This window comes from Geotrypetes seraphini, chromosome 15 (genome assembly GCF_902459505.1).
Source record: "Geotrypetes seraphini chromosome 15, aGeoSer1.1, whole genome shotgun sequence".
Lineage (NCBI taxonomy): Eukaryota > Metazoa > Chordata > Amphibia > Gymnophiona > Dermophiidae > Geotrypetes > Geotrypetes seraphini.
The window spans coordinates 56,210,226-56,231,294 of record NC_047098.1 but is presented as its reverse complement, the minus strand read 5'-3'; the positions used below and the strand labels follow the sequence as shown (position 1 = coordinate 56,231,294).

The following is a 21,069-nucleotide window of genomic DNA, read 5'->3' as shown; positions in this document are numbered from 1 at the left end:
CTGTAATTTGTTTATTTGTTAACCATTTAAAGCTCTATTTTATAGGGAAGATGTGACATACAAGAACAATGCTTAGATTAGATTAGATCTATCGCAACACAATGAAATTGCTTTTGGGGTTCTGCTGCACGGGGGATGGGAGGGAGGGAGGGATGGAAAGATGCTGCACAAGGGGATGGTTGAGAGATAATCGTTGTACACAAAAAGAAAATAAGACATCCCAAAAATAAGCCCTGTTTTTTGGGCCCCAAATTAATATACGACAGTGTCTTATTATATTGAAGGAAACACAATAGGTTACACTCCTTCATGACTAAACATTGGTTTACAAACAGGACAGTCGGCAGTTTGTCACCTTGCCAAATGCACGTAGCAGTTGGAAAGTGAGGCCAGCGCCAGACGGATCTGCAGTCTGTGTTTCTTATATGGCAAGACAGATTAGTATGGGTTGGAGTGGGTTTTGATGGCAACGCCAGTAGCTGGGAAGTAGGGCCTGTGCAAAGCAGACTTTTTTAAAAAAAATGATCTGATCCCTGAAAATGGCAAGGGGGGATCAGGATCAAATATGGATATTTTTGTAACACCTTCGTATTGTATGCTTTGAATGTGGATCCTGTATAATTTTTCAGTGGGGGGATGGGAAGACATCATACAGTAGAACTTAGCAAATAGAATGCTGTAATAATACATAGTAACATAGTAACATAGTAGATGACAACAGATAAAGACCCGAATGGTCCATCCAGTCTGCCCAACCTGATTCAATTTAAATTTTTTAATTTTTTTTCTTCTTAGCTTTACCCAGTACTGTGCTTGGGTTCCAACTGCCGAAATCTCTGTTAAGACTTACTCCAGCCCATCTACACCCTCCCAGCCATTGAAGCCCTCTCCAGCCCATCCTCCACCAAACGGCCATACACAGACACAGACCGTGCAAGTCTGCCCAGTAACTGGCCTAGTTCAATCTTTAATATTATTTTCTGATTCTAGATCCTTTGTGTTCATCCCACGCTTCTTTGAACTCAGTCACAGTTTTACTCTCCACCACCTCTCTCGGGATGGCATTCCAGGCATCCACTACCCTCTCCGTAAAGTAGAATTTCCTAACATTGCCCCTGAATCTACCACCCCTCAACCTCAAATTATGTCCTCTGGTTTTACCATTTTCCTTTCTCTGAAAAAGATTTTGTTCTACGTTAATAATAATATTATTGGATTGTTGGTTTAATAACGATTTGATAATGAATGTGACTATTGGGCAGACGGGTTGGACCATGAGGTTCTTTTTTCAAAAGGGCATCTAAGTCTGAGTTTGAACGTTTTGGGCAAGATGTCCACAAACCCAGCAAAAAAAATGCCAATTTTCAAAACTGCCAGACGTCTTATCTTTTATTTTTGAAAATGACCTATGTATATGTTTTGATCCTTAGGACGTCTATCTTTTTTGGCCATTTAAAAAAATAAAAACGCCCGCATGAAAAAACGCACCAAAGCAAGTTTTGTAGATGTACCCAACTACCTTGTTTGATGGCGACAGAGGAATCCCCATCAGCTGAGCCGGCAGGAATCCCCAAAATTGGCTCAGCTGATGGGGATTCCTCTGCCACAATCAGCTGATGGCAAGCCCTCAATGTGCTGTTTTTTCCCCTATCTCTGGGTGGTGGGAGGGTTTCGTGACCATTGGGGGACTAAGAGGAGGTTATGCCTTAAACCCTCCAGTGGTCATCTTATCAGTTTGGTCATCTTTGGGGCACTTAGACCTGTTTTACTTTGGTCTAAGTCCTGGCGTTTACATTCTGCCTAGGATGTCCTGGAAAAGCTTTGATTATTGCTTCAGGACGTCCAAGTGGAAACAAGCCTGATTTCCACCCATAACACACCTCCCAACATGCCCCTTTAAGCTCTGGACTTACAGCAGTGTAGAAAGCTTGTTTTGATTATCGGCACTTGGATGTCCCTCCTATTAGAACAACCATGTGCCGACTTAGGCAGGTTTTTGGATGTTTTAAAGTTTTGATTATGTCTCTCCAAGATATATAGGCTGGTATATAGAATGCGGTCTTGAAACACAATACCACAACAGCATGTCAATAGGCCAAAGAGTGCTTTTGTTATTATGGCTGTAGCACTGTCAATTCATGATTAAAACAACAAATCAACAATATTGCTAATATCATCTTACTCTTTAAAACAAGGCAATGACAAAATCAGATCTAAAGCTACTGCTTCATTACAAGTAATAAGATATTTAGACCTTTCATGCCAACATAAAATTGTGGTAGCAATGTAGATACCTGTTGTGACATTTAGATATCTGGGCTCCTCTCTGTAAGCTGGAGAAGAGATTATGGAGAACAAATCAGTAACATTATTGAAATGATGGAGGTGCTGTAGACACAATTAGCAGTCCGATGGCCCACTAACACAACGACTAATCTATAACACCTGTTTATTTACTTATTAAAATTTATTTCCCAGGGGAGCTCAGAATGGGTTACAAGTGTGCATACGTATTAAAGTGTTTTTGTACAAGGTGTTGGCAAACATGGCATGGCAGGACATTGTCTTTACAGGGATGGCAAAACAGTCAGCAGAGCATGACATAACATAACACGGTATGGTGAGACACAGCATGATGAGCATTGTATTGAAAGGTCATTTGAACACACAAAGTTAGAGGCGTGAAGAAAGTACAAGAGGTTTATTTACAGCATGCCGGACTCTTGTGCAGTGAGCAGCCTGCTTACAAGAGTGCCAGAAACAGGAAATGCACGGACTTTTATGCCCTTTTCACAAACTAATATATGCAAAATCTACAACTTCTCATTTGTTACTTCTATAATTTTTCTACAATTATTATTGGTCCTAAGCCAGCACTTGCGATAGGTTCAGGGGTACAACTTATAGCCCTATAGGAAGCTAGTTCATTTACCTGCTTATCTAAGCCTTGCAGTTCTAACTGTTACATGTTTAGGAGGGCAGGGTACATCATGGCTCAAACTCTTATCTATTTAGCTTACAATGTGGTAAGGCAGGGACATACATTTCAAGCAGATGATATCAGCTGATTGTACACTGTTTCCAGCTATGTAGGTCAGAGCAGTATTTCAAACAACATTTCATGACCCTACATTATGGCAAAACAGGGCATGACAAACAGGAGTCCTTTTACTAAATCAGTTAGCACACCTTAGTAAAAGGACCCCTGGCAAAGATTCTATAACAGTGTTCTTCAACCACCAGTCCATGGACCAGTGCCGGTCCACAGAAATTTCCTGCCGGTCCTCAGGGCCAGCACGTGCATCAGGCCCAAAACAGTGTTCTTCAACCACCGGTCCATGGTGTGATTGATGCGATGCTATCTTCGAGCCAGCTCCCTCTTCCTAACTGATTCAGTGCACAAAGCCACGGGCAGTGGCTCCTGAACCGGAAGCCTTCTCTCTGACGTTGCAACATCAGAGGGAAGGCTTCCAGATGAGGCACGGGATGTGCAAGGTGCAATTAGTACTATTATGAGGGCGGGGTCTGGGGTGGAGATTGAGTAGAGATAGCTCAGTGTTCTTCAACCGCCGGTCCACAGAATAATTCTTTTATTTCTGCCAGTCCATAGGTGTAGAAAGGTTGAAAAACACTGTTCTATAACAAGCTTGGTTAAGATAGCATGGCAAACCTAGTATTATATATACAAGCCTAGCATGGCTTATGTAGCATGGCAAACCTATTTACTTGTATGGCACCATGGGTGAGCCCTACACAAGCCAGATGCAACAAAAGAGCTTTATTAGATACTGCGTACAGAAAGAAATTTAGGGCTCTTTTATGAACCTTTTCTTATCGTGTGTCCTGGATGACGGGACATTCCCAAAAATGTCGTTGCCATCGTATGTCCCATGGCATGGGACATACAGTACACCTTCTACCTATCATTTGTCACATCTATTGGGCCATTGTGTTTACAATAGCCGTAAATGATAAAGGTGAATAATACAAAACTTTGCTAAAATAATTACGATTGGAACCAGCGTAACGTACAATTTTTTACGATAGGAAAAGGTTAAGCCGTGGAAGGTAACTGCTCTGATGCTCATAGGAATTCTATGAGCGTTGGAGCAGTTATCTCGCCAGGCCATAGTAAAAACCTCTACCGCAGTATGCGGATGTGCATGGGTGTGTGTGGGGAGTGCTTGTGGGGTGTGTGTGGGGAGTGCTTGTGGGGTGTGCGTGGGGAGTACTTGAGTGCGAGAGTTTTTTTTGTTGGGGCATAATTGCAATTATCTGATCTTTGGGTGGTGTGTGTGTTGAAGGGAGTGGACATACAGTTGAAAAATAAGGGATGCAGCTTAGATACTGGGCATTGAGATAGTTGATGGCCGTGTTTAGCTGAGGTCATTGGGTATACTTGTTCATGTATCAGACTATTGTACTATGTATGCTGTGAAATTTTTGTCTTGGCTGCATTTTCTAATAAACATATTTAAAAAAAAAAAAAAAGAAACCTCTATTGCGGCTTAGTAAAACCCAGCATTAGTTCAAATAAGAGACGTCTGTCCACTAAAGAATAAGCTTGAGATAGATCTGCCTGCATACTATGTTCATTGTATCTCGCCAGGCCAGACATCTCATATATTCATTAGGAATATCCTGAAAACCTGACCTGTTTGCAGCCTTCCAGGACTAAGCTTGCACACTCCTACTCTAGAGTAAGAATTATGAATATTCATTGGGGATATCCTGAAAAATTGACTGGTAGGGATGCCTCCAGGACTAGGTTTGGAAATCATTGGCTTAAGCTGTTGACAGTTCCAGCTGAATATTGAGCTGATTATATCTACCACTGCATATTAACATATCATAATTTGCCTTACATTGATTGCCTTCTCTATTAAACTGCCATTGGTATTATAGAAATGTTTCCGAGATAAAAGTTTACCTAACATAATAAGAACATAAGAATAGCCTTACTGGGTCACACAAATGGTCCATCAAACCCAGTAGCCCGTCCTCATGGTGACAATCCAGGTCACTAGTACCTGGCAAAGACCCAAAGAGTAGCAACATTCCATGCTACAGATCCAGGGCAAGCAGTGGCTTCTCCCATGTCTTTCTCAATAACAGACTAATGGACTTTTCCTCCAGGAAATTGTCCAAACTTTTCTTAAAACCAACTATGCTATCTGCTCTTACCACGGCCTCTGGCAATGAGTTCCAGAGTTTAACTATTCTGAGTGAAAAAATATTTCCCTTTAATTTCAATGAGTGTCCCATAATCTTTATCATTTTTGATGAAGTGAAAAATCGATCCACTTCCACCCGTTCTACTCCACTCAGGATTTTGTAGACTTCAGTGATGTCTCCCCTCAGCCTTATCTTTTCCAAGCCGAAGAGCCCTAACCATTTGAGTCTTTCCTCATACGAGAGGAGTTCCATCCCCTTTACCATCTTGGTCGCTCTTCTTTGACCCTTTTCTAGTGCCACTTGAGATAAGGCGATCAGAACTGAACGCAATACTCCAGATGAGGTTGCACCATAGAGCGATACAGGGGCATTATAACATTCTTAGGGCTCTTTTTACAAAACCGTGTTAGCGGTTTAACGTGCATTAAACTGCCGGCCGCGCTAGTCGCTACTGCCGCCTCTTAAGCAGGCAGTAGTTTTTGGTCTAGCGCAGGGGTTAGCGCGTGATTAAAAGTCACGCACGCTTAAGCTGCTAACACGGCTTCGTAAAAGGAGCCCTTAGTCTTGTTAGCCATCCCTTTTTAAATAATGCCTAGCATCCTCTTTGCTTTTTTGGCCGCTGCCACACATTGGGCGGAAGGTTTCATTGTATTGTCTACGATGACACCCAGATCCTTTTCTGGGGCGCTAACCCCCAAGGTGGACCCTAGCATCCGGTAACTGTGATTTGGGTGCAATGTGCATCACTTTGCATTGGTCCACATTAAATTTCTTCTGCCACTTGGATGCCCAGTCTTCCAATTTCCTAAGGTCTGCCTGCAATTTTTCACAATCTGTATGCATTTTAACAATTTTGAATAGTTTGATGTCATCTGCAAATTTAATACTTACATTGTGTACCGGGGCACTTCAAAGTATTCCTGGAAGAGATAAAAGAGATTCTTTACTAATGTGATTACCGTGGGGTTGTTGATTCTGTTTTTTACATTTTCACGTACATTCTCCTAAAAGTAATGCACCATGGGCCCTGATGTGTAGAATTTCTTCCCTGATTGAAGAATCCACTCCAGAATTTGCAGTTAGTCCACTGAGCCAGCACCAAGGAATCCTTTTACTAAACTGTGGTAAGCACTTACCATACTTTAAAAAGGCATACTGCGGGACTTGTGCTGGCATACCACAGTAAAATGGCCAATTTGTACACACACACCACTTCATCTTCTTGGAATGGGGGGCATTAGGGGGTGGGTAGGGCAACGCTAATCGGTTAGCATGGTGTATTGCAAACTGTGTGCCTTGGCAAGATTTCTGGTGTGCCATAAGACACCGGCGAGGAAGAGAAGCATCGGCTGACTGCCTACAGGCCGTGCCTTTCACGGCGAGAGGCATGTCCTGTAGGCAGTCAGCCAGCGCCTCTCCTCCTTACTGGCACCTTACCTCCTCTCTGCACCTCTCCTCTTTCAGCACCTCTTCCCCCCTTCCCCACTGGTGGCTCAGGACCCCATCTGGAGGGCCTCTGCACATTTCTGGATGGCCTCCAGCCATGGCCCCAAGTTTACTGTGCTACGGCTCCGGAGAGATTGCGAGACACTGAGTTAGCATGTGAGGCATAGGATTAGCATGGGGGGGGGGGTGCTCTTACTGCCTACAAAATATTTTGTGGTAGGGGCTCACATGCTAATTTCTTTTAACATCTGTGCTCTAATGGCAAAATTAGCGCTTGGTCATTAATTAGGAAAGTGAGAAAATTGGCCTCTTTCTGACCGTAGCAATAATAGCTTTAGCGTGCTCTTATCGTATAGCATGCTGCGGCTTTAGTAAAAGGGCCCCTAAGTGAGCACATCATATACAGTAATATGAAATTTTTGATGAGTGGCTACAATTTAAACTTTCCACACATCTCGTTTGTGGTATATGACCTCCTCAGAAGCCTTGGAGGTGTTTAATGGCAATTCTATTGGTCTTTTTTTATATACCGTAAATAGGGCAGGGATAGGACAAGGATGGGAGAGAGATGTTACCCACCTTCTTGGTTGGCTCTTGTCTGCTTTTTGCTCATGTCTCATCACTAAAATTGGTGTGGAGGAAGCAAAATAGCCAAAACAGAATATTAGTTCCAAAAATCAGGCGTTGCATCAAAAACAGAGAAGACAGGAAGACTTTTCAGATACTGCCCTGTGGGAAAATCTTTTTTTTTTTTTTTTCTTTTAAGTTGTTTCTCTTCAGTGGTCTAGGACCTACCTGTGAAACCAATGCATTAAGGATGCAACAAAAATTATGGGGTCCTTTTATTTAGCGTGCACTAAATGCTAAGGCATCCATTATATTCTATGGGTGCCTTAGCATTTAGCATGCACTAAATTGGTTAGTGCGCCTTAAAAAAAGGACCCCTATGTGATCTAAATAGAGAAGTAATTTGTATAAGTCTTCCTTAGCAAAAATAGCCCAGTGAGAAGATTCTGAAGGCAGCTTTGCCAACCAAATTGTTTCAGTACATACTGTTATCAAGAGGTTATTTCTTGTTGTAACATAGCCTTAAGTTTCCTGCTGTCTCACTGGGCTTCCTCAACTGGACCTGGCTTCTGTTGGGCCACAAGTCTCCATTTGTAACTACCTGATTTTTTTTCCCCTACTGTATATCCTTTCTCCCTGCTTTCTAATTCATCATCCCATGAGTCTTTAGCTAGGGGCCAGAGGTCATAGGGCTAGATTCACTAAACCCCCCCTCTTACCTTTCCGATCCGGTTCTGATCCGTGGCCGAGTCTTGCCGGGTGACCAATCCATTAAAGGCTCCCCTTGCAAATTACCTGATCAGACACATGCCCACAAGCGATCTCACGGATCACTGAAGACCGATTGCAATGCATGCGCAGACCATCATTGTTGGCTGTAGATGCGGGTGTCAGGTCAAAAGCGCGCCGGGACAAAGGCGCGCCCAGAAAATTGAGCGCAGCGCGCGCCGCCGCACCGCTCTAAATTACTGTTTTTAGCGCTCTGACGGGGGGGGGGCGGGGGGGGAACCCCCCCCACTTTACTTAATAGACATCGCGCTGCGTTGTGGGGGGTTGTAACCCCCCACATTTTACTGAAAACTTCACTTTTTCCCTGTTTTTAGTTATGCCAAATCTATAGTTTATTTATTTAAAAAAAAAAAAATACTTCTAGCACGCTTAAATTCTAAGCGGGACATAAAATCACATACTGTACATAAAATACAAATGACAAAAATATATTGAAAAACAACATTAAAACAAAAATAAAAAAGTAACCTAATTACTCTTATATCTTACCCCAATGTTGAACAAAAAATAAGCATACTTCTCCCCTCAAGAAAAAAACTTCACTAACCATAATTTAAACGGCATAGAGAGGCAAAATTAAAAAAAAAATCTAAGACCCCTTTTGGCCTAAATCAGTAGACACAGGGAAATGTCCGTTCAGCAATCTACTCGCCCAGACTGCCACTATGTCTATTCCTAAACAACATTCCTGACCAAAAATTCACCCAAGGCTCAAGCGCCCAAACCCAGACTTTTTAGGCGAAGGAGGGGCCAGTCCATTGCCTAAAAGCAGGATTCTGTAACCGGCGTCTGTCAAAAAAAATAACACCGGATACAGAATCCTGTAACTGCCCCTCCCCACACCCCCCGCAACGATTGCAGCAGGAGAGAACGAAACAGCAATGCGGGAGGGTAGCGAGGAGAGTGAAGACCTCGCAGTGCAGAGAGTTTCCACCGTCTCAGCATTGTTTTTACCATCAACCGACAATTTGGTTTTGACCGGTGATCTACAGGAATCTGCCACAGTGATGTTGCCTTCAGGCACTATGATTAAAGAGGTTGAAACTGCCTTTTCTATTTCTCCTTTAAAGAAACCCCCAGTCGTTGATTTGGATTCATTATGGGAAGCAATTTCTGTGTTATAGTCTTCCTTTGGGACTTCAATTCAAAAATTAGCTGTACAAACTTCTGGATCATCACTAGAAACTTCTAGATTACAACAGAAATTGGGGAAATTAGAGGCTAAAATCCTGGACCAAGAGAAAAAATTAGAAAGTATAGGAGCACAAAATCCGTTCCTAATGAGAGAAAATGATTATATTAATAACAAGTTAGAAATATTGGAGAATGCAACACGGAAACAGAATCTCAGATTGATTAATTTTCCTAAATTTCATACAGCCTCTGCCCTTGATTTGTTTAAGATATATCTTTCTGAGGTTATAAAGGTGCCTGAATCTTCATATCCTCCTATCTCAAAGATTTATTATCTTCCTTTGGGAAAGAAAAAATTGAGTGAAAATCAAGTTGATCCAGGAATTGAAGCTCTAAACATAACTGAAATTTTTGAAAAATCTGATTCTGAACTAGTTCAAACAGCTACTTTGTTTGTTCAATTGGCATTAGACTCCGATAGAGAATGGTTGTTAAAGATGTTCTTTAAAGTTAATGATAAATTGTGTATAACCCATAGAATTAGAATGTATCCTGATGTGTCCAGAATAACACAGAAAAAGAGGAAGCAATTCCTAATACATTACATTACATTACTGACTTCTATTCCACCTGTACCTTGCAGTTCTAAGCAGATTACATCAGAAGATAACTGGACATTTCCAGGAAAAAAGTTACAACCCCAAGTCTTGCAACACCAAGTCTTAAAACTGGGTGCAACTTTTATTTTAAGATTTCCCTGTAAGTGTTTGGTTAACTTACAAAGAGATAGATATATCTTTTTTGAATCTTCACAGCTATCTAGATTTATTGCAAGTAAAGAGCAGATTTTGACTAGTACACCTGTTAATACCCAAGAAAGAAGCTCAAATAGACAGAACAGGTCAACCTTCAGGACCCTTCATTTTCTTTCTTTAATTACTAATTTAATTTGATAATTCCGTACATTTCAGGTTTCCTCCTCCATTGATAGAGGACTAATTTACAGTCTAGGCAAAACAAAGACGTCTTTCTAATTATTATTTGAAAATTTCCTTTAAATGTTTTTGTTGCCGAGACTTTATTTCTGTATATGATGTATTTTTGGATCAAGCTTGAAATTAACCTTTTTTAAATACATTGATACCTACTACACAAAGTCGTGTTTTAATGAGTAGATCATATATTTATTTATTTTATATGCAGTCTTGAGAAGGGGAATGAGTAGGGGGTGGGTTTGGGAGAGGGTAATAGTCGAATAATCTTTCTTTTATTATAATTGTAGTTGAAAGTTTATACCATGAATTTATGAATTGTTTAATTTTGTATTTATACTTATATATTATACGTGATTGTAGTTATTCAATTTATATATTGTACACTGTATTTATTATTTATTTAATAAAAAATAATTTAAAGATAATAAAGATAAAATTAAAAGAACAGAATATAATCTAAAATATTTAAGGGGAAAAGACAGACTTGACAAACAGAAACATATAGGGAGAGCAGGGGAAGGGAAAAAAGTTACAATACAAAAAGAAGACCCTAGGCACATGCCTAGTTTGCTTATGCCTTAATCCAGGGGTGTCAAACTCAATCACATAAGGGGCCTAAATCTGGAAAAAAGGCTAAGTCGCAGGCCAAATTTCTTTTTTTTTTAGATATTTAGGGCTCCTTTTACGAAGGTGTGTAGCATTTTTAGTGCATACACTGGATTAACTATCGCCTGCTCAAGAGAAGGCATAGCGGCTAGCATGCATGGCATTTTAGCGCGCGCTATTCCGTGCATTAAGGCTCTAACATGCCTTCGTAAAAGGAGCCCTTAGTCTTAGCAAAAGCATAGGGTTACAACCTCTCCAACCCCACGCCAGATCTGTGATGTAAACAAAATAAATTTAAAAGACTTTTCCTCTCTTTTAGATCCTAGACAGGCATGGGGGTCAAATTACTTACTGTATTGTACTGTATTTCGACTCATTGTACGGTATTGTAAGTAGACTTATTGTATTGTATTAAGACCTTTTGTTATTCGCTGAATGTCCAGCCTTCTTACAATGTAAACCGCCTAGAAGTCGCCTGACTATGGCGGTATAGAAAAATAAAGTTATTATTATTATTAAATTTTGGATTAGGCAGTCTGTTCTGATTTTGTGTGTATGTGTGTGCTCTTGTTGAGGTGGGGAGTGAATGAGAGGGTGTTGTGCATTATTATTCAGGGGCCTGGTTGCAAGGGAGTAGGGATGTGGATGAGGGCAGAGAAGGTTGAGAAGCATGTGAAATAATAAAAACTGTTCCCAAGAGTGCATGAGGCCTCCTGGACACACCATTGTAATAAATGAATAGAAAATGGAATGTGGGCCTCTCCTTGTGGGCCTCCTTGACCTCTCTCCTTCCCTTTAGGAAACTCCCAAAATACCTTTCCTTAGCTGCAGATCTGCTTGAGACCTGACTCTGCAGGTTCATCTAGCGACCCTAGCAGGCCGCTGTAGCCTCAGCTGCACTTTCCCTCTGGCCCGCGGTCCTGTACCTCAGAGGAGGGGCGGGACCGGACTAGAGGAAATGTGCAGCTGCAAGGATCATTACTGCCGACCAGCGATCCTCTGCAGGCCGCGTGAACCTACAAATTATGCGGTGCTTGTACTGGCGGGCCAGCTTTGGGGGAAATTTGAAATTGACTGGCGGGCCAAATATCAGTCCCCCGCGGGCCAGATTTTGACATGTCTGCCTTAATCCAACCCTCCTTCCTCTGCCCCATCCCCTACTCCTGCCAAGCTGTGACACCAATAAGTATATTTTTAGCCACCACAAATTTACCTAGGTAGCTGCTTTGACAGTTTCCTCATATTGTCTTCATTCTGCCTATATCCTTTTAGAGACCCCCAAGAACCAGCAAAAATAATTTTAGGCTGCTTATTTTTCATTTACAAAGCAATATAACATTTTTCTAAGTCTATATACCCTTGACACTTCATCTGAATAATCTCACTCTTTGTTCTTCAGTCTCAATCTTTTGGGCAGTAAATCTCACTGTTTAGATTATCTCTACAATGGACAAGGGTCAGAAAGGGTAATGGCCATAGCTAAAAATAGGGTGGGCCATCAAGCTTATATGACTGACAGAAGGCAGATAACCCTACATAGCTAGAATGGTGTAGGCCAGGGGTGTCCAATGTCGGTCCTCGAGGGCCGCAATCCAGTCGGGTTTTCAGGATTTCCCCAATGAATATGCATGAGATCTATTAGCATACAATGAAAGCAGTGCATGCAAATAGACCTCATGTATATTCATTGGGGAAATCCTGAAAATCCGACTGGACTGCGGCCCTCAAGGACCGACATTGGACACCCCTGGTGTAGGCATTCGATCAGGCATACTGGGCGGGTAAAATGGTCCTTATGTGCTGATATCTACTATGTCATCCTACTATACTTGCACTTAATAAGGATGAGCAGACATGTTGCCATCATGATGACCAGCTGAATGCTTCTAATGCTTTTTAAAAAAACAACAGGAAACATTTTATTAGTAAAGAGATCTGAAATCTTACTCACTCGTATAAGATCTTACAACTTGAAATCTTAGTTCATCTTCATTCCTGAAAACATAAGGAAAACTGCAGCAACAAATGTGGCCTGGAGGAAGCTAGGTAATTAATTACAAGATTGACAAGGAGCAGGCAATGCATTAAACAGCAACCCAGTATAGTTCTTCAGCATCACGACCGTAGCCATTGATGTAGTCCTTGAGGTTGCACAACTCTTGAGGGAAATTTTATAACAGGGTGCCTTGCAAAACCACTTTTTAATGTGCCTAAATTGCACCTATTTTATAAAGACAAGTAGAATATACTATGAATTAAAGCACAATCACTTACACCAACCTTAGAGTAGGTGTACATTAACATTTTGCATGTAAGTGCTTAAATGACTGTAATTTATAATCGATGTGCTTACTTGCTTGAATTGGCTATGATCTGCCTAAACTCTGGAGAAAAGGAATATCAACCCTACATCAAACTGGTCAGCCAAGAGAAGTATGGCTGGACAAATGACCTTCCAAAAATGCCAGAGGTAAATAACATTTGATTTATTCAATAACTACCCCAAAAGAAAGACTGAACATGGGACCGTGTTTTAGTATTTGACAGTCTGTCTCACAGACTGTAATGTCTTATAAATTCCTCTAATATGTGCTAAACAATCTCTAAACAGAATGGAGACTAAGTCAATACTGTCATACCTCTGTATTGCGCCAATTTCTAGAAAGTCAGGACCTAGGAAAACACTACGAGCTGGACCAAACAGAAGCCATTGGAAGAGGAACAGGCAGTAGCTACTACAACTCCCATGATTCTTATCTGCATTTCCCATGTGTAGCTGGCTAACTTCCTGGAATTTGTTTCCTGCCTGCCCCTCCTCCCAGGGCTTTTGCCTGGCCCAGCTCCTAGTATTTCCTTAGGTCCTGACTTTCTAGAAACCGACAAAATATAGAGGTGTGACAGCATAACTGATCTATAGTTTTTAGGGATGGTTAACAAGACTGTCATAATGCCCCTGTATCGCTCCATGGTGCAACCTCATTTGGAGTATTGCGTTCAGTTCTGGTCTCCTTATCTCAAGAAAGATATAGTGATGCTAGAAAAGGTTCAAAGAAGAGTGACCAAGATGGTAAAGGGGATGGAACTCCTCTCGTACGAGGAAAGACTAAAACGGTTAGAGCTCTTCAGCTTGGAAAAGAGACGGCTGAGGGGAGATAGGATTGAAGTCTACAAAGTCCTGAGTGGAGTAGAATGGGTACAAGTGGATTGATTTTTCACTCCGTCAAAAATTACAAAGACTAGGGGACACTCGAAATTACACGGAAATATTTTTAAAACCAATAGGAAGAAATTTTTTTTTCACTCAGAGAATAGTTCATCTGGCAAAAAAGGTGTTGCTTCAACAGTTTCTTAAATTGACACAAATCTTTCTGCTGTCGAAGATACTCTGGAAGCTTATTCTACTTCACTGGTCCAGCAGAGGAAAAACACTTTTTCTTATTGCTTCATGTTGTAATATTTTATGAGATGGAATAACTAAGTCAAAATGACTTGCAGAATGCAATTGCCTAGAAGGGACATCTGGCACATTACAATCTTGCAAGTATACTGTACAGGCGAAAATTGATCCAAACTCAATAACACTGTCAGCAAATACATTGAAATATGTAGTTACATGCTCAAATCTATGAACACCACACAATAAACAAATTAAAAACATAAGAACATAAGCATTGCTTCTGCCGGGTAAAGACCATGGGTCCATCATGCCCAGCAGTCCGCTCCCGCAACAGCCCCCCCAGGTCCATGACCTGTAAGTGGTCTTTTACTTAAAACATGTTATTCCCTAACCATTAAATATCCTGTATAGTAACCCTCTAACTATACTCTTCAATCCCCTTTTCCTTCAGGAAATTATCTAATCCTATTTTGAGACCCATAATCGTACTCTGCCCTACCACCTCCTCTGGAAGTGCATTCCAGGTGTTCACCACCCTCTGAGTGAAGAAGAACTTCCTAACATTTGTTCTGAATCTGTCTCCTTTCAATTTTTCTGAATGCCCTCTTGTTTTTGTTGCCCCCGCTAGTCTGAAGAATTTGTCCCTCTCTACTTTCTCTATACCCTTCATGATCTTATAAGTTTCTATCATGTCCCCTCTAAGTCTCCGCTTTTCCAGGGAAAAGAGCCCCAGCTTCTCTAGCCTTTCAGCATACGAAAGGATTTCCATGCCTATTATCATCCTTGTTGCTCTTCTCTGGACCCTCCCGAGTATCGCCATATCCTTCTTAAGGTACAGCGACCAGTATTGAACTCAGTATTCCAGGTGCGGGCGCACCATCGCGCGATACCTCCTTCGTTCTGGTAGTGATACCTTTTTTGATAATGCCCAACATTCTGTTCGCCTTCTTTGAGGCCGCTGCGCATTGTGCCGCCGGCTTCATTGTTTTATCCACCAGAACCCCCAAGTCCTTTTCTAGTTTGCCGTCCCCCAGTACCATCCCCCCCCATCGTGTAGTTATACATGGTCAGTGCTATCTTTGATATATTACCTCAGACTGTATTCACAATAGGATAATTTTATAGAAACATAAATACATGATGGCAGATAAAGGCCAGATGGCCCATCCACTCTGCCCATTTGTATGTAGCATATATAGTTCTTTATAATTCTATGCAGAATTCTATGTAGCAATATGCTGCTTGTAACCCACCTAGAACTCTAATTAATGAGAATTCCGTGGTCTTTCTCTTATAGTGGTTATTATTTACCTCAGGCATTTTGGGGAGGTCATTTGTCCTCTTGGCTGTCCAAACTCTGACCATATAAACGCCCACAGTGAAACATATACCATGCAAACAATGCACATAAGAGGTCAATTAATCACATACTGTATGTGGCCACTTATGCATGTAACTGATTAAAACACGGAGGAGCACTAGGGCTGTTCAAAAGACATTTTATTAACTCAATGAAAAACCCAGAACTACTTTTTATCTTGATTGACTTTTTGGAATCTTTTGAGCTGCCTTTTTTTTTCTCTGGGGAACACTCGATGAAGTTAGAGTAATACTTTTAAAACCAATAGGAGGAAATATTTTTTCACCCAGAGAATAGTTAAGATCTGGAACTCATTGCAAGTGGATGTGGTAAGAGTGGTTAATGTAGCTGGTTTAAAAAAAAAGGTTTGGACAAGTTCCCCATGCCCTCCTATACACCCCCTCCCCCCCTGCTCCTTGCACACCCCCAAGCCACACTTGTGCTCTCCCTTAACCCATACAAGTACCTCTTTAAATCTTCACCAGCATGAACAGCTTCTCCGTCCTGCGTGCGCTGGCATTGGCTTTCTCTCTGATGTGACTTCCTGGCCCCACGACCCAGAAGGGATTTCAGAGGGAGCCAGGCTGGTGCAAGCAGAAGCTCACACTGGTGAAGATTTTAAAGAGGTACGAGGGCAGGGAATGGAGAGCATGAGTGTGGCTTGGGGGGGTGGAGAGTTGCCAATGCCCCCACCAAGATGGCACCCAGGGCGGTCCGCTCCTCCTTACTACGCCACGGTTTGTGAGGCTTCCAAGGAACAGGATATAAGGAAGAGAATAGAATGGAGATGTTTTAAGAAAAGAAGTCCAGCAACGTGATAGAGTTGAAAAGAGGGATCACTTACAAGTTACTTTGTTCGCTGCAACGATTCTTCTGTGTAACCTCTGTGAACAGAAGAAACAAGTCAGACAAGGACTCTAGGCATAAACAGGTGTTCAGGGACAGCACACAGAGCTACTGCCTCCTATTGGAGAATAGTACAATAGGAATGTGTATAATAGAACTTTTGTTTGGCACTCGGAATTGTTCTTTTTTACGTTCCCCACTGACTGGATTTCAATTCTTAGCTCCTGGGCAACACTGACAGGCAAGGACATGAACCAGTTATAAAAAAACAAAGACTCTTTATTTTCATGCAAGTATAACAAACGTGTGAAAACACAAGTGATCTAGACCAGGGGCGCCCACACTTTTTTGGCTTGCGAGCTACTTTTTAAATGACTAAGTCAAAATGATCTACCAACAATAAAAAAAATTTTTTTTAAGTTCAAACATTTTATTGAATTTTGTAAATAGTACAAAATATAAAATCAAACAGAACACTAAACCGTGTATTGCAGTGATACAATCAACAGGTCAGTATATGTGCAGGAAAAGAGCGTCAAAGGCTGATTGTTGACATGCATAAAAGCCGTTACTAAGCACAACAATTGCAAATATGGGCATCAGATATAATACACTATAGAAAGACTTCAATATGCTTATCTATCTAGAGTTGCAATAAACTAAAACAGGAGACCACACTTTATGATATGAATAAGAGGAGTTTGTCTTATCAGTAGCTACAAGTTCAAATTTAGAGAACAAACAGTATTCCACCAGGTATTATGATGCAAAGACGAAAAGTCTTTCCAGCTTGACAGAATAGTTTTGAATGCTATGAGGGTCAAGCATTTAAGCAATCGGGCTTCATATTTATCAAGGTGATGTTTCTGTAAGGCACTGGACCCATATAGGACAATGGGGAATTAAAGATCCTCATTAATATTGTGACCGGGCCTGTCCCTGAGTAGGTGGGAAACTAGGCTCAGACCACAGGTAGATTTATTAATGCGCCTTTTATATGGCTGGATGAACAAAAACCCGGTAGACGGATTTCTTAGGAACTGGAAGCAGATTTATTAAAGTTTAAAAAAAAAACCCCAAAACAAAACATGTTGGAACATATAGTACGTTCTTCACACTTTCCTCCACCAAGCATGACTATGAGTTGGTATGTTAACTGAATCGGGAATAAAATTCACACACATATATCTCCACAACAACAAACAAGCAAACAGAAATATTTGGAAAGACTTCAGTCTCTAAAGGAACTTGAAACAACATCCCAGCTTGGGTTCAGAGCAAATCCACAATCCAACATTAGTGAGTTATATTTGGATTTATCATATCTGTATTTATTGCCTCTTGGTTCCTTGCTGTTGCTCTCGAACAAATAGATTATGAAAATAAATACTGCTTACTAGATTGTGTGCACTTCATACAGAGAGTCACCAAAGCCCCGAGTAGCATGAGGGATGCCACAGCCCAGAGCAGCTCCACTTGATTCATTACTCTGCTGTAATCTTGCCTGAAACATGACAGAACAGAAACATTCATGCATTTTATTGTACATCAAGTAAGTAGACAAATATTAGCTGTAGCCTATTTGCAGGCCCAGGAAAATGGAAGGCAGCAGTGGTTCAAACCAGACCCAAAATCTGAGAGGGGAAATGGGTTGCACTCGGGTTACCATGTAGAGAATGACATGGTGACAAGAATTCATCACTGTTCATGAAAGGTCACTTTGGGCAGCCACAAAGCTTTATTCAGCATATGCGGACCCTTGAGCCCCAAGCTGGCTTCAGAAGTCCAGAAACCAGGAAGTTACAGAGATATTTATACATTCTTCTGGCTAAACAACTGAATTCTAGAAAAAACTTTTCACGTGTTACTTTTCTTAACAATCATTGGTCCTAAGCTCACACTAGCAGGTCACTTATCTAAGCCCTGCAGTCTTTCTGTTACATGTCCAGGAGGGTGGAATACAATATCGTATGCTGAGATAGCCATAAGAAGCTAGAATGCCCAAGCTAAAACACCCAGTGCAGGCAGGCTAGAACATGAGATAAGTTAGGTCTGCAGCTAAACATAATTCAGCATTTTATTAAAGAGAAAACTTAGCTCAACACTTAAGAAAACCAGTCCCAGCCTCCATCAGTCCCCCCCTTTCAGTCTAGTCGAATGAAGGAGGAAAGAGACGAGCCTGATAAAGTTCAAGAAGGAGGAAGGTCAGGATCAGTTGTAGGGACTGGTCGATACTTGGGAAGCGCAAGGGCCATAGCAGCAGTGGAACGGTCAACAGCAGAGTCAACAGTTCGGTGGAGCAGCTTTATGGCTATGGGGACCACAGAGGGCAGGCAGCAAAAGAGCAGAGAAGACAGGGCGGCAACCAGCAAGAGATGGTCTTCATTGCTGAACCAGAGGGCAACCAGGAGCCGAAGGTGCCAGAGAGCCAGTCTGCAGTAAGGCCACGCCAGATCTGGACAGGAACATGAGCCAGCTTGGTGATACGATCCACAACTTTCTCAATCACTTTACCATTGTCATCAAGTTCAAGGCAGCAGTTGGAGAGGTTGAATTTGCCACAGGCACCCCCTTCAGCAGCTAGTAAATAGTCCAAAGCTAGACGATTCTGATAAATAGCAGTGTGCATTTTTAGCATTCGCTCTGCCAATGGTACTCAAAGCTCGGACTGTCTCATTAGTTATCAGTTCGAGTACAGCTTGTAGACGAATAATGCGGTTCAGCATGTAGATTGGGGTCCGATAACCATAGCAGCCATCTTCAGCCCAAGTAGCAGGTCCATAAGCAGCGATAATTCGTTCTGCAGGACAGTCATCTCCCCATTCACCTATTTTAAGGGAATTAGTGGCAGTAGACCGCTTTTGGCGACCCCTGTTGTCAAATACAGGGGCTCCCAGGTGTTCACCATCGGCCAGCAGTAACAAGAAGAAGCTGGGGCGGATCATGCCAAGTACACATGTACCAGTCCAGTTAGCAGGCAACCAAGAGTAGGCAAACAGATCACAGAGCCATTATCGACCATCAGGAGCTGACCATCATTCATAGGAAGTTTTATTAAGCAGTGTCTGAAGGGAAGCAACAATGGAGGTTCGCAAGGCCCATCGTGAAGGTCGTGGACCTGACGTAAAAGTGAGGTACTGTGAAGTCAGGTTTAACATGTCCAGCTGCTTTGCCTCCCATGGCCATTGCTCACCCATATTACTGCCACCACAAACAAAACAATTGCTAAATTTAAGAGTCTGGCCTATAGTTTCAGCAAACTGTATAAACAGATTTCTAGTGATTACAGGAATATCAGTATCTACTTTCGTAATTTCATAAAACTGGGGAAACGCCACAGAGTGATGGACAGGAGTACGTGGGCGGGATTCAATACGGGAGACTCATCTTTTACCATCAATATACAATGCCATGCGGCCTCTGGCCTTCTGGACTTGGACATTGGCATTCCAGTTATGTGGGTCAGTGATAATGAAAACCATGGGATTGCAGTAGCCTGTAGTACACAAGGGGCTGGAGCTAGGACCTAAAGTAAGTGAGGCAGAGGGGGTATTAGGGGATATTTGTGTGGGTTATTATAGGTAGCCCATGAGACACATTCCCATAAAGGACAGGCTCCACCATTAGTGAAGGTTTCCTCATAGGGGCATTTCTTAAAGGCATCAGGTTATACAGACATATATACTTAGCACGTTTGGTATAATAACGCTGCCAATCTAGGGAGCCACACAAAACTGTATTAGGGGCAAAACCATGATCCTGGGCAACATCAAATAACACACATGTATCAAAATACAAAGACACTGGGCGAGTAGGGTCTACAATAAGAGTCTGGTTGATAAATGGACCCTCAACATTGTCAATGCAGATTTCCGCCCACTGTTACATTGGTTACGGTAGGAGAGGTCAGAATGGGGTACCTTGGATCATGAGGGGGGCTGGAAAGTTACAGGAAGGGAGTCTGACATGTCTTCTGTCATCGTAAATGACTGCTCAACGCCAGTGCCTTACAATTTTAATCTGATCAGACATAAAAGTCTGTCATAAAAACAGCCATCTCAGCATTCATCAGATCTGCAAAATGTTCTAAAACCCTGTCTAATGTCATCATAAAACTAAAATTATATTCAAGTATTGAAGTCACCTCAGTAAGGCCAATACAAAGACCCTCTGTGGCAAAATATGTTACACAAACTTGTGCAAAAACATTCTCAGAACCTTCTCAAACCATAACAGCACTAGTACCCAGGACTCAAAGAGCAACAAAATTGTGAAAAGGCAGCGCTGTAAATATTATGTACTGGGTTCTAAAATACCAAGATACCACCTAGTGAGAAAACAGAAAACGGAAACTACATGCTTGGTCACACACACCAAACATAGACAGACCCCTCAACAAATATGATATAGGGGACCACAGATCAGTAATAGAGATATGAAAACAAAGAAATTGACCTAGAAACCTCAAGAAGTTAGACTCTGCACGTACAGCATTACTCAAGAATACAAATACATATGCCATTTAACTAATGCAAGCTACTTGGCATTTCTGAAACCATATTCCAGGGCTGGAAAAATGTCAGTGTAAACAGGGCTAGGCTAATGCATACACATAACCACATAAGATTTGCCGCTGCTGGGTCAGACCAGTGGTCCATCGTGCCCAGCAGTCCGCTCACGCTCACGTCAAAGACCAGCGCCCTGAGTCTAGCCTTACCTGCGTACGTTCTGGCTCAGCAGGAACTTGTCTAACT

At 41.8% G+C, this 21,069-nt stretch overlaps 1 protein-coding gene across 2 annotated transcripts in view; it reads right to left on the bottom strand.

Moving 5' to 3' along the window:
- The window catches only part of LAT2 (linker for activation of T cells family member 2), a 57,729-nt gene that overhangs the window by 21,883 nt on the left and 14,777 nt on the right, over positions 1 to 21,069 (bottom strand). For both annotated transcript variants that reach the window (XM_033921177.1, XM_033921178.1), the window contains 6 exons: positions 17,713 to 17,819; positions 16,314 to 16,353; positions 12,664 to 12,707; positions 7,201 to 7,243; positions 6,067 to 6,095; positions 2,295 to 2,333 (listed from right to left, as the gene is read on the bottom strand). In XM_033921177.1, the coding sequence (XP_033777068.1) occupies positions 2,295 to 2,333; positions 6,067 to 6,095; positions 7,201 to 7,243; positions 12,664 to 12,707; positions 16,314 to 16,353; positions 17,713 to 17,819 (302 nt within the window). The remainder of the gene's footprint in view (positions 1 to 2,294; positions 2,334 to 6,066; positions 6,096 to 7,200; positions 7,244 to 12,663; positions 12,708 to 16,313; positions 16,354 to 17,712; positions 17,820 to 21,069) is intronic.